Source organism: Hipposideros armiger, unplaced genomic scaffold (genome assembly GCF_001890085.2).
Source record: "Hipposideros armiger isolate ML-2016 unplaced genomic scaffold, ASM189008v1 scaffold_11, whole genome shotgun sequence".
Classification (NCBI taxonomy): Eukaryota; Metazoa; Chordata; class Mammalia; order Chiroptera; family Hipposideridae; genus Hipposideros; species Hipposideros armiger.
The window spans coordinates 3,232,442-3,247,182 of record NW_017731361.1 but is presented as its reverse complement, the minus strand read 5'-3'; the positions used below and the strand labels follow the sequence as shown (position 1 = coordinate 3,247,182).

Here is a 14,741-nt window from a genome sequence, read left to right as displayed (position 1 = left end):
CCCCCCCCCCAGCTTAGCATGAATCTTCACTTATTCCCTTGATTTGTTTTTGTTGGTTTTTATTTGGGGGCTGGCTGAGCCAAAGGGTCAAAAATCTGCCTTTTGCCCCCACCACTTGGAATTCTGATTTTGGTGTTTGTAGATTGTTTTTCTATGCTGGTTGTATTTATATTAAACCCCTGGTTGGTGTACACCTGTGTCCATGCTGTCTTGCCCCAGCTGTGGGCTTATCTTACATGGGTAGAGTGAGCAACTCTACTTCCCCACATTGGTGCCCTGAGCCTCTGTCTGCTCATCTCTCTGCATTGCACAATAAGGTATGATAAATTCATAGCCTCTCTGGGGATCCAGCCCAGGAAGGAAAACTCTTGCCCAATGAGGACCTGTTTTCAGTTTATCCTCTCAGTCACTGTCGTCCTCACTCTCCTCTTCCTTCTCCCTCAGTCCTGCAAAGAAGTCATCGGTGCTCCAGGCCTTGCTGCTCAGTGCCTGTAGTGGCCCTCCTTTTTTTTTGCGCTGACGGTAGTCATCCACCACCACAGATCGCAGCTGGGCCATGTCCCAAAACTTGAGGCGTTGGTCATGGCCACTGCTGGCCAGGAAGCGGCCGCAGTGGGAGAGGGCCAGCTCCTCCACAGGCTCCCCAGCATGCTGACCCACGCTGCCCACCACTCTGTTCGGCAGGATGTTCACAGCCCTGGGCAGAGAGAAGAGTGTTGAGTATTGGCTGGTTGGGCCTGCCCTTCTGATGATTTGAGGGCCCGGCTTCTCTCACCTGATGACTCCGTCGGTGGAGCCAGTGCACAGCAGACTGTCAGTGACTGGAACCATGCAGTCGATGGACTCGGCTCTTAGGGCAAACCGGTCACTTGTGGCCCCAAAGCCATTCCAGTTGAAGAGGTAGATGGTACCTTCACTGGAGCCACAGGCCACCTTCCTCCCATACTGCAGCGAAATAGGGCAAACCATGTTTGTGGAGCCATGTCAGACAAGTCCCTACCACACCCCCATCCCATCACCCCCAATTGTACTTTCATGATTGTGACAGAGGTCAGGTCTCCAGACTGAGGTTCTGAAAGCAGCTCAAACCGGCGTCGCTTAATATTGAAGACACCAAGACAGCCATCCCCACTGTAGAGAGAGCAGAGCAGCAGGCTTGGCTGGAAACTCCCACTGAGGGAGACACTTAACATAGGAAAGGGAGGGGATGCAGCTTTGAGGGTGCACCTGGCTGTCAGCAGCAGCTTCTTGTCTGAGTCCAGAGCCATGTCAGCGATGTACTCCTCATGCTGCCGCATATCCATAAAAGGGCCCTCCTTCCGCTGGTCCCAGAGCCGGATGCCACCTGTGTCATCCCCAGTGGCCAGAACATTCTTATCCACCAGCAGCAGACTGTTGATGGGGGCACTAAAGACACAGATGCAGAAGTTCTTGGAGCATCTTTGTCCCAGTAGGGAGCTACAAGTCCTTACCCCGCATCTCAATGCACAATTAGTTCCCCTTACCCATGAGCCTTGGAAATGCGCTTTTCCAGTCGGCCCTGCTCCACATCTAGAACGTGGATGGCTTTGTCTTTGGAGACAGTAACAAGTTCTGGGGGAAAAAGGTGCCCAGGTCATGGTGCTGCCCACTGCTCCTTCCTACCACCACACTGCTGGCTGCCTTCCCTAATACTCACTCTGCCCATCTTCAGAAAAGACCACAGCTCGGCAGGACTTGAGGTGGTGACCTGAGGACCACAGCTCCTTGGTGTCTCCCTCTTGGCAAGAGTAGGAAAAGCTGGGGAGAGATGGAAAGAGTGAGTGACCCCAGACCCTGCCAAGGATGCATGGAATGTAGAGACCAACTAGCCACCCTTCCACCTACCTAGGAGTTCCTCCTTGTACACTGCTAAGCCCAAGGGGCTTACCATCCCATTTTTCCATTTTCAATGAGCTTCAAACGTTAGGTTTTTTCTCATTTGATATACATTAAAAGTACATTTGCGGGCTGGCCAAGTGGCACATTGGTTAAGAGCTGGCTTGGGATGCCAGCTCTGAGCAGCAGAGTCCTGTCCTGGTTCGGATCCCACATTAGGGCCAGTGACACTGCCCTCTACAGCTAAGATGGTGAACAACAGCTCAACCTGGAGCTGGGCTGCCGTGAGTTGCCAGCGACAGTATAGGCTGCAGCCCCTGCTGCAGTGGGCTGCCATAAGCTACTGTGTGTGGCTGGCAGCCAGCGTGAGCAGCCGGCAGCCGGTTTGAGCTGCCAAGAGCCGTTGTGAGCGGCTGTGCAGAGGCCGGCGACTGATCTGCCTCATCCGGGAACAGCGCAATGATAATATCAACATGGGCCAGTGAAGTGACGTCCTCCACAACTAGACTGAAGAACAAAATGACAGCAACTTGTCTGTTCCCCTTCCCCCCGATTCCCCAGCGCTGTTCCCTTCCCCCAGTTCCCCCAATAAAATCTTAAAACAAAAAAAAGTACATTTGCTTGGGACTTCTTTGTGACATCACCCCAACCCTCTTCATCCTTGAAAGCCCCCGCCTGGGGAAAGATTAGGTCTGGACCTCTGTGAAGGCCCAGAAACATTTGTTAAATTAATGACAAGAAGAGCCCCAGAAGTTGGAAATGTAAAGATTAGTAAGACAGAGCTCTTGCACTCCAGGAACCAGAGAAAGTCACAAGGCATATTGTGACCACATGCTGAAAAGGAGACAGGATCAAAATGGAGATGGAGCAGAGACAACAGCCTATAAACTCACCTTCGGGGCAAGCACCTGTCCCAGAGGGTATGCCCAGTGCCTGCCTCGGAGCATAGCCTCTAAAGAGCCAAATGAGTAAGTGCTTAATTGCCAGTGAGCTCCAGGTGGGCAGAACTGGGTCTACTTACTGTTTGCTCTACCCTAGTGCCTAGCGTGGAAAAGCTGCTTAATAAACATTCAAATTTTTTAATGGTGAGACAAGCATTTGAATAATTACATAAACTGTTTATGATTACAAACCATTATGAAGTTTATGAGGGAAAAGGTATCTGATGCCAAGGGAGCACCTAACAGGTAATCTAATTTAGTCTAGGGCATGGCGGAAGAGTGAAGAGATGCTGAAAACTCAGGGTAGTAGGTACATGTGAGGGGAAGTTTTCGAGGCACAGGGAATAACGTGTAAAGGAGCTGAGGCTTCAAGATAAGTTATAAAGGTAAGGATGAATGAAATCAAAGGGAAAAGCAAGCAAGAGCGAGCCTAGAGGGTCAAGGCTCTGAAAGCCAGAGTAAGGAGTTTGGACTTAATCCTAAAAGCAAAGGTAAATTGAGGGTTTTAATCAAGAGAGTGAGGTGGTCGGATTTGTGTTTTACAAAGATCAATTAAAGTGGACGAGAAGCAAATCAGGGGGCCCCACTGAGCCTGTTTCCACTCAGTATATTGTAGTAATCGGTGGGAAATAGTGCCCTGAAAAGCCTTCTTGTCCTGCTACTTACTGTCTCTGGGCTCCCTAACGACAGTACAGCCACTTAGTCTTCCTTTCAGTCTTTCAAAAGATTTGTATGGTAGCTTGTTTAAAGCCGAATGTTAATGAATCGGACCAGATGATTCTTCCAAACTTGTCTCGCTGCAACTATCCTCTCTCCTCGTCCCAGCTCCACCCCTGGGGAATTTCCAGACCCGACAGCCCACGCGCCCACCGAGCTCACCAAGCCCCCGGCCCTGCAGTGCACTTACACGAACACGTCCCCGTCCACGTCCCCCGCTGCCAGGAGGTCGCGGGCCGGATGGAACGCCAACCCACTGGCCGGCGCTTCCAAAACGATGTCTTCCGGGGTGTCCCGGATCCGGGCCGGGACTTCCGTGGAGTCGGAGTCCCCCTCGTCGCTCTTATCCTCCGCAGGCCTCTCTTCGCACGTGCGGTCCATGCATGGGAGGATTCCAAGCCACGAAGCAGTTGAGCAGAAAAGCCAGGAACCAGCGACCCGGAGGGAGTAGTAGCTCAGGGCACCACTTCCGCGTTCGAGGGGCGGGTCCGGAAGTGGCGCCAGGGCGTCCTTCCTAACCCGGGAAAAGGCGGGTGGCTGCAGCTGGTGTGCGTGGAACGGATCCTAGCGGTTTCACTCCCTGGTCCGTTATTTCCCTGTGTTTCCACCAACGTTCCTGGGCCAACTAGACTGCACGACTGTCAATCCCCTATTCAGTCACTTCAGGTAAAGTTGGGAACTATGTTTAAGTCCTTTCCCCTCTTCCTGACCAATGCTAACAGTTTGGTACAACCTCCCTGTCAACATAAGAAACATCCAAACCTGTAGAGAATTTTTATGAGTTTATTGGAGCCAAACTGATGACATAACACTGGGGAGCAAGATCTCAAATGTTCTGGAGAATAACAGTTTTGCAGCTTCTGTTATGCATTTGAAATTAAAGAGAGCATGACTGTAAGGAAGATTACAGGAAGGGAGGAGAGAGCAAGTTGAGGATTGGATTATAGGATAGTTAAGATTACATGCTCACTTAAGGATTGTTATTTCAAAGTTGTGTTAACCTACAGAAGCAGTGGACAGGACTTCCTTAAGGCAAAGATAAACCTTTTACTAAAAAAGGTTGTATGTCTGGGGCGTGACTATCCACCATGACCTGCCCAGCTAGGAATTTATGATCAGATCACCCTGTGAGGTTATTTTCCATAGAACCAGTGAAGGATTTAGGGGGACGCCAGTCGTTCATGGCTTGGTGAAACCCAAGACTATGACATGTGTCAGCCAGGTTGGTCAGGAAGCAGCAAAAGCCCACGCCCTGAGAATTTCACATGGGGAGTCATAAACAGCAGGCTGCCCGTGCACACAAACGCTTAAGCTGCTGCTGTCCATGCTCAAAATCTTCATGGCTGAAGAAACAGCAACCTGCCCATTCTTACAATTAGGCTGCACACCTGCAGCGGGCAAGGCCAGCAGTGCTCACTCAGAGCTGGCAAGTTGAAGAGGAAAATGGGCACAAGAGTTCATGTTTTGGACATTCTAGTTAACAGGTTCCACAAAGATAGGATCACTCTGTGTGGTGCAGCAGATGAGCAGGAGCTCCTGTGCTAGAGAGAACCTTCTCACGACTGTGGTATTAAGCTTTCTAAGACCTTTTATACACTGATGCCCAACCCCTTGAGAGGTGGAAGAAGTGAGGTTAGGGACCTCTCTGTCCTGTGTGACTAGAAAGTTGCTGTGTGGTGTTCGGAGTCCTTGTCACTCACTGTGTGGTGAACCAGAGGGTCTTGGTCACTTCCACGAGGATTGGAGCTACTGGCAGAAACTGACTTTAAATTAGCATTCAATCCCCAGGTCTTGATCTTAGTGACCCTCTGGGTATTTTCATCTAAGCCAGGTCTCTGTGACCTTTTTCCTAATTGAGACTGCTGCCTATGACCATGAAACCTGGGTGTCATTTACTGTCTGAAATTAGCCAGTCTAGGTGCTATTGCAGACAAGGCCCAATTTCAGCTTTTTAGGTGCAATCCACAAAACTGGCTTCCTCAAAAAGCCTGCCCTATCAATGTGAAAGTGACCAAGGGCAATGGCTAAGGTAGCCTTCTAGCTTTCCTTGGATCTGATGAGCCCATGGGTCTTAGGCTCAGAACAGGCAGTGGCGGCTAGGAATCTAGCCAGAAAGTAGTGACCTTTATTGATGAGTACCAGACCAAAGTGCTAGCAATGGGCAGAGAGGAGGAAAAGGGCAGCGATAGAGTGATTTAGAGGCTAGGGAGCCCATCCTGGGCCTCAGTAAACTGATCTTCAGAGTGTTGAAGGTCACACCAAAACTTTGTGGCCTAGAACAGGAATTCCCCACAGCCCTTCCCCAAGGTCATCCCTTCGGCCAGGGAAGCAGGGACGTGTGCTTGGAACTATTAAAGCTCCCAGGGGGGCATAAATTCATAAAAGGTTTTTGTTCCACAAGTGCTTGTCATCAGGTGAGTTTACCTAGCGCCCAGTCGTGCACAATCTTGGGATCAGATTGGCAGCTCACTGGGCTGCCCCTAATCCCCAGGGAATCTCTGCCCTAAGCATAGGCCCCCTAACGGGTCTGAATGAATCTGACATTTGAGACCAATCATCCTTACATTCCTGTATCCACCTCTTGCCCATCAGTGAGAGTCATTCCCTCCTCCCCTGGGCACCCTGACTAAACATCCTTACTGTCTAGGAATCTAGAACCACAGCTCAGGAAAGGAAAGAACTGAGCTTTCTGCATGTGATTTTATATAATCAGTAGAATTAATAGCCCTCTTGGTGCCTCAGGAGCCCTGGACGGGGGGATGCTCAACATAGAGAAGACAGCAGGTTAACCAATTTTAATGGAACCAAATGATTACACAGTAACATTTTATATACATTAATTAAAAATAACCAAAAACTTGCAACTATTTTGGGAATTGTAGAAAGTAAGGCGTGGGGAGCACATCCTGTGCAGATTCCTCTTGGAGTTGGAAATGGAGATTAGTATTTTGGTCTTTTCACTTCAACCCTGCAATGGGAGGAGCAATGAGTCAGCATAAGATCAATACACTAAGCAATTCCCATCAGGCCTACAGAGAAAGAATGCTGCTGCTTACCCGTCAGCTTCCATCTTCTTCCTCTTCTCAATGATCTGCAAAAAGTACATCATAGTTGACAGTTCTGCTGTCAGGCTAAGCCCACCTGAGGCCCTACGCTGACCACTCCTACTTCTATGGCTCTCCAATCCTTTGCCTGTCCCTGGCTCTGTGTCTTCTCCCAGCTGAAAACTTCCCACCACAGAGACAGTCCCACTTACTGCACTAATTTTTTTCCATTGGCGATCAAGCTCTGCCTTGTCATTGGTTTCCTTGAAGCGCCTGGTTTTCCGCCCTTCAGACATCTTGATGCCATATTGGAACGCAGCCCTGACACAAAAAAAAAGGGGGGGGGGATTGGGGGAAGAAGGCATCAGAGGTTGCATAGCAGTAGCAAGGTATTCCCGGGGGCCCTGTGAGCAGAGAACCTATTTGGAAATGTCTCAGCCAGACTATACCCTCTAATCTGGTGTGGGCTGGTACACCCATCCCCATCCCTCTCCTCACACCCTGGCTATAACCAACTCACTTGGGCAAAGCCTCCTTGTTGTTCATATACTCGCTGTATTCCTCCTGGGTATCAAAGTCCCAGCGGCCTAAGGGGCCCTTCTTATTACCCTGTTGCAGGACAGAATGGGAAACAGGGAAGGAAGAAATGTCAGTGAAAACAAAGTTTTAGCCCTTGATTAAAACCAGGCTCTCCCACAATCCCAGATTTCATGATTCATAAATCCTACCCTAATAAATAATAAATGCTTACTATGTATTTATTATGTGCCAGGCATTAATCTAAACACTACACACCTATCTTATTTAATGCTCTCAAAAACTTATTAAGAGAAAACGTATTTCTCTTCATTTCCCTGAGGACAAAACTGAGGCATAAGTGGAAAAATAAATTAGAAACGTTGCAAAACTAATAAATGGCAGGGCCAGGATTAAGACTCCAAGATGGAATTAAACCATGATCTTAACCATTGCAGTACAGAGAGAACAAGGAAAAAGCAGATGAAAATTTTTCACTATCAATGGTGTTAGTGTTTGTTGAATTTTTTTGTTTTCATTTTAAGACTTGGAGGAAAATTTCAATACCAGCTGGAATAAAATTCAGTTATTTTCTAAAGAGTGCAATTCCTTCTGCCCTTTCTAGTTATACACTAAAGACTTGCTTACTTCCTACCATAGAAATGAAAGCCTGTCGCTTTGTAGGAAATAAAAAGAAATATATTTTTGGTGCTATCTCGTTTGATTTTGTACACTTTAGAACAGTTAAGCTTTCCATGACCCCACAATGCCACTGATCCCATTACTGCAGCTGAGGGAAGGTGAGGATGGACCAGTAAATGAGGCACAGACCTTTTGGGAGTGGGGAAAAGGATATGTACTAAAGAATAGCTGCCCAAGAGCCCTCCCCCATCCTCCCAACTCCATACCTGGTCCATTTTGCTATAATCCACCTCCTCGTCACTGTCTACAGCCATGTCATCCATCCTAAAGAGAAGCAACAGTTAAACAGATGGTGCAGACCCAGACTCCTATACTTCATCCGGAAACCTACCCAAGTAGGAGGCTATATGCCTAGGCATGACCATCCCCCTAGGCCTCCCCCTCAGAGCCTAATAGAATAGTTCATCCAAGTAATAAATACCGGTGGATCCCAGCAAATCAAATTTCCACTCATCGCGCTCCTCCCACCGCCCCCATCCCACTCGTTCTCCAATCATCCCCACCTCCCTTCTTTAAAATGTCTCACGTACGTGGCGGGGTAGCACTCAGCATAACTGTTGGACATGCCAAAGAAATCTCCCAGCTGCTTCTTGTCCTCTGGCTTCTTCAGCATACGCTATGTTAAAGAAAATAATTCTGCCTGTAGCAGAAAAGCTTCAAGCGGGAAGAGTCATGGGCTAGAAGCCCCAACTTGAAAACTCTAAGGAGAGGACTGTGGACTTGAACAGGTCCTCTGGGAAAGGGAAAATTCATAATGACTTCACCTCTGTCAAAATTCAACACAAAAGGCACGGAGTGGGGCTGAGGGCAAGCAGGAAGGCAGGTGGAGTTGGAATGAAAAGAGAACAATTCTCTAAACCCAGGAACATATTGAAATAAAGGATATGATTCAGTGCCTTCCCAGCCAGCAGAACCAGCAAACTTTTCATTGATCGATTTGATCAACTCCTTGGCAGATCCAGGTCCTGGGGGAAAGGGAACTCTATTAAGACACTGAAATGAGGAACTTACAACCTCTTCTCTACAACACACTTCCAACCTGTAGCTTTCATAAAAACATTTTTTAAAGTAACAGAACCCTTTTAGCTAGCAAAATTTTAATCAGATCCCAACTAAGGAGTTTCTCTGGTTGAGATGGGGTCGTGTGCCTGCTCAACCTGCCGCACATCCTCAGAACCCCACAGCTGGAGGAATCATATCTAACAGAGCAAATAATGCCCTGCCATTGCCCAGGAAGACGGAAGGAACTCCAAGCTCACCTTTTGTCTTTTTCATACAGCAAGACATGAATCTTATGAGAACCCAGAACCACCAAGTCCCCAAGCCCACCCTTGCCAGGTGAGCTCAAGGTCAGACTCTCAGCCAGGGAAAAGGAGGACTGCCAGATCCCATGCAAGATGCCTTGGATACAACCCACCTTTGTCAACATCCATGGGCTGGAAAGAAAACAGAAACTGAAGTGAGTGTCACCATGAGGGATTCTCATTCATCCTTCCCCCAAGTTTGAATCAATTTCCTACCCCCTTTTGCCCCCATTTCTAGGATGGTTCCTACCCTGGATTAGTTGACCCAGTTGCTGCTATGGAACCATGAGGTACCAATATACCAGAGGGGTCCTGTGCCTGGCTGGGAAGGCAGAGAGACAGGCAGCTCCACCACCTGGTACCAGGGCCACATCTCACCTCATCGTCCACTTTTGGCTTCTCAAAGTAGCTGTGTCTCTTCTTTTCTTCCTCTCTCTCTCGGTCCCGCTCCCGCTCCCGATCTCGTTCTCGCTCCCGCTCTCTGTCACGGTCTCTGTCTCTCTCCCGATCACGCTCCCGTTCCCGGTATCTCTCCCGCTCCTTGTCCCGAGGTGTCTTGGTTGTGGAGGGCACATAATCCCCAATGTCTTCGAATATACTAGGAAAACAGATATCACTGGCTGCCAGTGTCACACACACACTTCCACTTCCCCTGGCCACTTCTCCAGTTTCTCCCACCAAGGCTTCCCCAAAATGCCCAAGACAAAAAACAGAGCCCCCTTCTTCCCTCAGATCAGGTGACAGGGACTAGGATACCTACTTCATGTCAGCCTCAGGGGGTTTCTTCTCTTCCAGCTTCCCTAAAATGTAGAGAGGAATGTCAAGAACTCCTCAGTTATTTCTCTCTCAGCCTTGCCATGCTCTCTAATTCTCAATGCCCTTTTAAACGTCTTGTTTATAAGGTGGGACAACAAAAGCTACCCATACTCGCCCTCCTCTTGCCTCAAAACTGACCACTGCCTCCTGGGTGGGTCAAACAGACAAAACCCGGATGTAACCATCTCTTTGCCAATACGCCATTGCTCCCGTTTTTCTTTGTTCCCAAGGAGCCTCCCAATGTTCTGGAGACAGAAGGCTCCAGGAGACCTTGGTTCCATCCTCAAATGCTCTTCCAGGGGTAAGGTTTCACTCCCTAACCCTCCAGGTTACCTTTATCCTTCTTCTTGAGCTTCTTGTTTCGGGTACCCTGCCTCAGATAGGAAAGGATCTGGGTGAGCTTGCTGATGACAATGTCATTTGTGGTCAGTGTGGTCTGGGCCTGAAAACCCCAAGAAGCAAGAATGTTATTCCACTGAGCAGTAAACTCTTCAGGTATTCATTCATTTGCTTAACAAATTGAAGGGTAAGTTAGAATTAGCTAGGTGAAGTCTGAGAAAGGAGGTGTTGTAGAAGGACATTCCAGACAAATGAAAGAGCATACTCGAAGGCCTGGGTGAAAAGTGACTCCAGCAAATTCAAGAAAGCCAGGATGACTGGAGAACAAACAACAGGGAAGCACAGTGAAAACAGGATGGAAAGGCCAGACGTTGAGGAGACTCATAGGCCACAGTAAAGATTTTGCTCTTTATCCTAACAGTGAGAAACTACTGAAAGCTTCTAAACTGTGGTGAGACAAAAATTCGCATTTTGAAATGATCACTCTGGCCATGTGTAGAAAGGGGATGGGGAAATTGGGTGGGGGTAATGGCTAGAAAGTACAGGTTTCTTTTTGGGGTGATGAAAATGTTTTAAAATTGATGGTGATGACTGTTGTACAATTCTATGAATATACTAAAAGCCATTGAATTGTACACTTTAAAAGGGCAAGTTTTATGGCATGTGAATTACATCTCAGTAATAATTAAAAATAAATTAAATAATGGAAGGGAACCAGAGTAGAAATGGGGAAACCAAGTAGGAGCCTCTTTTAATAGTTCCAGCAAGAGATGATGGCTTAGATTAGAATGTTATTGGTAGAGATGAAGAAAAGTGAATGATGCAATTGAGATTTAAGAGGTAAAACGAGACAGGACTTGGTGATGGCTTAAATGTGGTTGATGAGACCTGGGGCAGAACTGAGGTGGATTCCCAGGTTTGCGGCTCATGTGAAAGGCTCTCAGGATTCGGGTCACTCACCTCCATGGTGGGGCAATCAGCTTTGCTGCGGATAAGAGTGGTGGGGATGTCCGTGTCAGCATACTCGTCATCCAGGTCTACTACATAGGCCATGCGGCCCGGCAAGAACAGCTCATTCCGCTCATAGGCCTTGCTCTTAAAGAGCATGCGGTAAACATTGCGGCCTACAGACAAAAGGAAGAGCAGCAAGTGGCAATGAGAACCTTCTACAACAACAGCTGCCATTTACTAAGTGCTTACTCTGTGCCAGCCACCAAGCCAACTACTATGCATGCTTTGCTTTGCTTCATTGAATCTTCACAGCAGCCCTGTAAAGTGCCTTTACTGTCTCCTTTTAACTGGTAAGAATACTAAGGCTGAGAGTTAAGTGATTTATCAAAAGTCATATAGCTACCAAGTGACAGGACAAAGAATGAGGCCAAAGCCTGAGCTCCTATCCACTCTTCTATATTGCCTTCTCAAGGGCACTGTGTGCCTAGCATGGATGAGGTTTAACGTAATACTGATGATGATGGAAACACCAGCTCTACCCCATGCTCAACATGATAGGCACACTGCATATATTACTTTTCTTCATCCCAATAATCCAGTGAGGTGAACATAAACCCCATTTTTGCAGATGGACAAACAGGTGCTGAGAAATGAAGTCACTTGCCTAAAATCACACGCCTGGTGTAGTTTCATTATCAGGACTCAAACCCAGGCATCTCTGACTGCAAATTCTGCGCTTTTAATCACCAACAATGCCTACCTTCCTTAACGTATAGGCCCCAAGCTTCCAACCTAACTAAGGAGACATTAATAACATATAGGAAACAATTAAGTCCACATCTAAATTCTGTTAAGAGTATTTTATGGGAACAGGCTAGTTCGGAGGCAAAAAAGAGAGGAACACAGGCTGAGGGAAAGGGGAAGCTTATCCTGCCCAGAGCATTAAATTCCCTACAATTCGCCTAGAATGCAGAGCCACTAGTGTAAAAACTCTATACTCACCCAAACGTGTTTTAAATTCAATTTTATTTTCAGGATCCTCATCTTTCCTGAAAAGACAAAAAAAAAATTTTTTTTGCTAAATGTGTTCCTACTGTTGGTTCCTCCTTTCTAAACTCTCAAGTTCTTCCTCATGTTTACTTACTTGGTTTCCTTCTGGGGCTTTTCCATTAGTTCTTCTTCCTCTTTCTCTTTGCTGGCAATCTCAGCTCGTACCTAATAGGAAAGCAAGTAGGGTTTATTATTCATTTTGCATATATTTATTGAATACCACTGTGCCACACTGTGCCAGGAACTAAGAATTCAATACTAAATAATACAATCCTTGCCCTAATGGAGCTTATAGCAGGAGAGAGAGACAAACAACTAAACAACAAAGTGAGATAACTATGATAAGTGAAATAGAAGAGGTATGCAAGGGTGCAGGAGGTGGGAAGTGAGGAATGGGGGACTTAACCATACCTGGGTGTTTAAGAAAGGTTTCCCCAAGAAAATAAAATTGAGACTGAGACTTGAAGAATAAGGAGCAATTAGTCCTACAGAGGGGCCACCGTTAGCCCTTCTAGAGAGTCTGAACTAACAGCAATCTCCCTTCTCACCTCGAAAGCCCACACAGGAGCATTCAGCACTCTTAGTATTACTCTCTACCCACTCAACCAAGGCTCACCTTTTGAAGCAGCGCAAAATCCAAGCCTTTCACCAAATGGGTGTGTTCCATGTCACCACCCAAGAATTTGGACTCTTGGATCAACTGTCTTCTCTTCTCTGCAGCTGATTTGTCCCTGTAGAATGAAAGAGGCCATGTTAGAACAGTCCTTTGGGGATGGCAAGTGCATCTTGAAATGGCATGCTGTGGGCTCCACAGCAGGCAAAGTGTGAGGAAGAATTCATATCTGACTCTGGGGTGCTGAGGGAACCATGCCTTGGCACCCTCGGTACTCACGCCTCAGCCGTGGGGCCCACAGCCCTGTAGTTAGCTGTGGTGCTGATCAGCTCAGTTTCCTCATAATCTTTGTTCACACCATCTCGCCGTTCCTTGGCCCGGTCCCGATACTTCTCTGCCAGTTCTCTCTCTCTCTCAATTTCTTGTTGGCGAAGCTTGGCATAATAACTAACCAAAGAAAGGCAAATTTGTCAGGCTCACCAGCTTCTATCCCAAAGTCAGCAGAACTGTTCCTGCCTGTTTCCCTACACCTTCATCCAACTCTATGATGAAAGCTCACGTATGTCCTGATAGAACTGCTGGCCACTTCTTGACAGTCCTCAAAATTACAAGCACAGCATCTTCCGGCTCACAGATACATTGTTCCGATGCCACCTCAGGACACTCCATCTGTCACTTTAGAATTCGTTAATGCCACCCAACTCCACATCACTGAGTGTCTACAGGTATGAGACTTTTCCATACAGCAACCATGAAGCCATCTGAATTTTTATCACCTTCCAAATTTCAACAGAAAATAAATTGTTCCTTGCTGGTCCTCCCCAAGAAGAGAGGAAAAACCAAAGTAAAGGTCCAGAAAGTTTGGTATCACATAAATGATGATGACGGCAGCCAAGATTTATTGAGTGGTTACTATTTGCCAGGCACTGATGCTAAGTGTTTACATGCATTATCACAGTTGATCCTCATAACAACGTGATAAAAGTTATTATCACTATCTCCTTTCTACCACGGAGAATATTGAGGATTAGAGAGGTTAAGCAAAATGCCCAAAGTTATCCAGCTAGAAACTGGTAAAGATGAGATTAAAACACCACAGACTGACTCCGAACCCATAAACTGCCAGTCCACGTATCACTCCCGTCCACTATGAAAGCAGAAAACTTTAAGACAGTAAAGGAAAACCTCAGTTTCTAGCTTCATAACTAGCCTCTATTCCTTTTCCCCAAACACTATCCACTTTAAAACCCAACACTCCTCCATCCTCCCTTCACCTTTTCTTTTTTCTCCTTCGTGCAGCTGGGTCTTCATCCTCATTGTACTCCCTTGGCATCCTAGAAGAGAAATTCACTGATAGTAAAATATTGCCACAGCCCCAGAAATTCCAAGAAGTGGCCTTAAGGACTGAAGAAAGGTCTAGAATACTGACCAAAGCAACAGTTTCAATCAGGCAGCGATCCATGTCAATATTTGTATTATGTGGTTCTCAAGCTTTAGAGAGAGAGCATCACAACCACCTGAAGGACTATTAAAAATGATGTACTCCCCAAATATCTGTCCCAGAATCTGAGTCTGTGAGGGCTGGGAGAGGCCCAGAAAAGTGCCCATTTAAGGACCAACAGCAATTCTAGTATAAGTGGTCCACGGAACATACTCTGAGAAAAAGTGAGACCCTAGGGTATCCCAGTCTCCACTGGAGCTTCAATCTCCAGAGGGAGAGAATCAGAACCACAGGCTTCAAAGAAGAACTAGCCTGGGCCGCCGAGTGGCTCAGTTGGTTAAGAGCTCGCTCAAGAGTGCAAGCTCTGAGCAACAGGGTCGCTGGTTCAATTCCTGGCCCGAGCTGAGCTGCTGCTGAGCTGCCAACAGGTGGCAGGATGGCTCAGCTAAA

General features: G+C 47.2%; 2 protein-coding genes across 2 annotated transcripts; both read right to left on the bottom strand.

The window, feature by feature from the left end:
* Positions 1-42: 42 nt before the first annotated feature.
* On the bottom strand, positions 43-3,993 carry WDR55 (WD repeat domain 55). The gene is made up of 7 exons (XM_019661447.1): positions 3,706-3,993; positions 1,679-1,779; positions 1,506-1,593; positions 1,228-1,407; positions 1,032-1,131; positions 776-945; positions 43-697 (listed from the first exon to the last, which is right to left on the bottom strand). Exons 1-7 carry the CDS (start codon positions 3,894-3,896, stop codon positions 403-405), a joined length of 1,125 nt encoding a protein of 374 aa, XP_019516992.1. The 5' UTR covers positions 3,897-3,993; the 3' UTR covers positions 43-402.
* A 2,462-nt stretch (positions 3,994-6,455) lies between these two features.
* Positions 6,456-14,183, bottom strand: IK (IK cytokine). The gene is made up of 15 exons (XM_019661263.1): positions 14,125-14,183; positions 13,130-13,297; positions 12,854-12,968; positions 12,332-12,402; positions 12,190-12,236; positions 11,197-11,360; positions 10,231-10,339; positions 9,842-9,881; positions 9,460-9,679; positions 8,308-8,393; positions 7,984-8,041; positions 7,080-7,168; positions 6,772-6,880; positions 6,572-6,606; positions 6,456-6,483 (listed from the first exon to the last, which is right to left on the bottom strand). The coding sequence occupies exons 1-15, from the start codon at positions 14,181-14,183 to the stop codon at positions 6,456-6,458; spliced, it is 1,398 nt and encodes a 465-aa protein (XP_019516808.1).
* Between the last annotated feature and the right edge of the window lie 558 nt (positions 14,184-14,741).

Excerpts from the sequence above, each read along its gene's own strand:
- WDR55 (XM_019661447.1), bottom strand. The coding sequence starts at position 3,896 with ATGGACCGCACGTGCGAAGAGAGGCCTGCGGAGGATAAGAGCGACGAG. Across the intron at positions 1,780-3,705 it reads GTGGACGGGGACGTGTTCGT|CTTTTCCTACTCTTGCCAAG; the intron begins GTAAGTGCACTG and ends ATCTCTCCCCAG. Across the intron at positions 1,132-1,227 it reads AAGCTGCTGCTGACAGCCAG|TGGGGATGGCTGTCTTGGTG; the intron begins GTGCACCCTCAA and ends CTCTCTCTACAG.
- IK (XM_019661263.1), bottom strand. The coding sequence starts at position 14,183 with ATGCCAAGGGAGTACAATGAGGATGAAGACCCAGCTGCACGAAGGAGA. Across the intron at positions 8,394-9,459 it reads AGCCAAAAGTGGACGATGAG|CGTATGCTGAAGAAGCCAGA; the intron begins GTGAGATGTGGC and ends TCTTTAACATAG. Across the intron at positions 8,042-8,307 it reads GCTGAGTGCTACCCCGCCAC|GATGGATGACATGGCTGTAG; the intron begins GTACGTGAGACA and ends GCTTCTCTTTAG.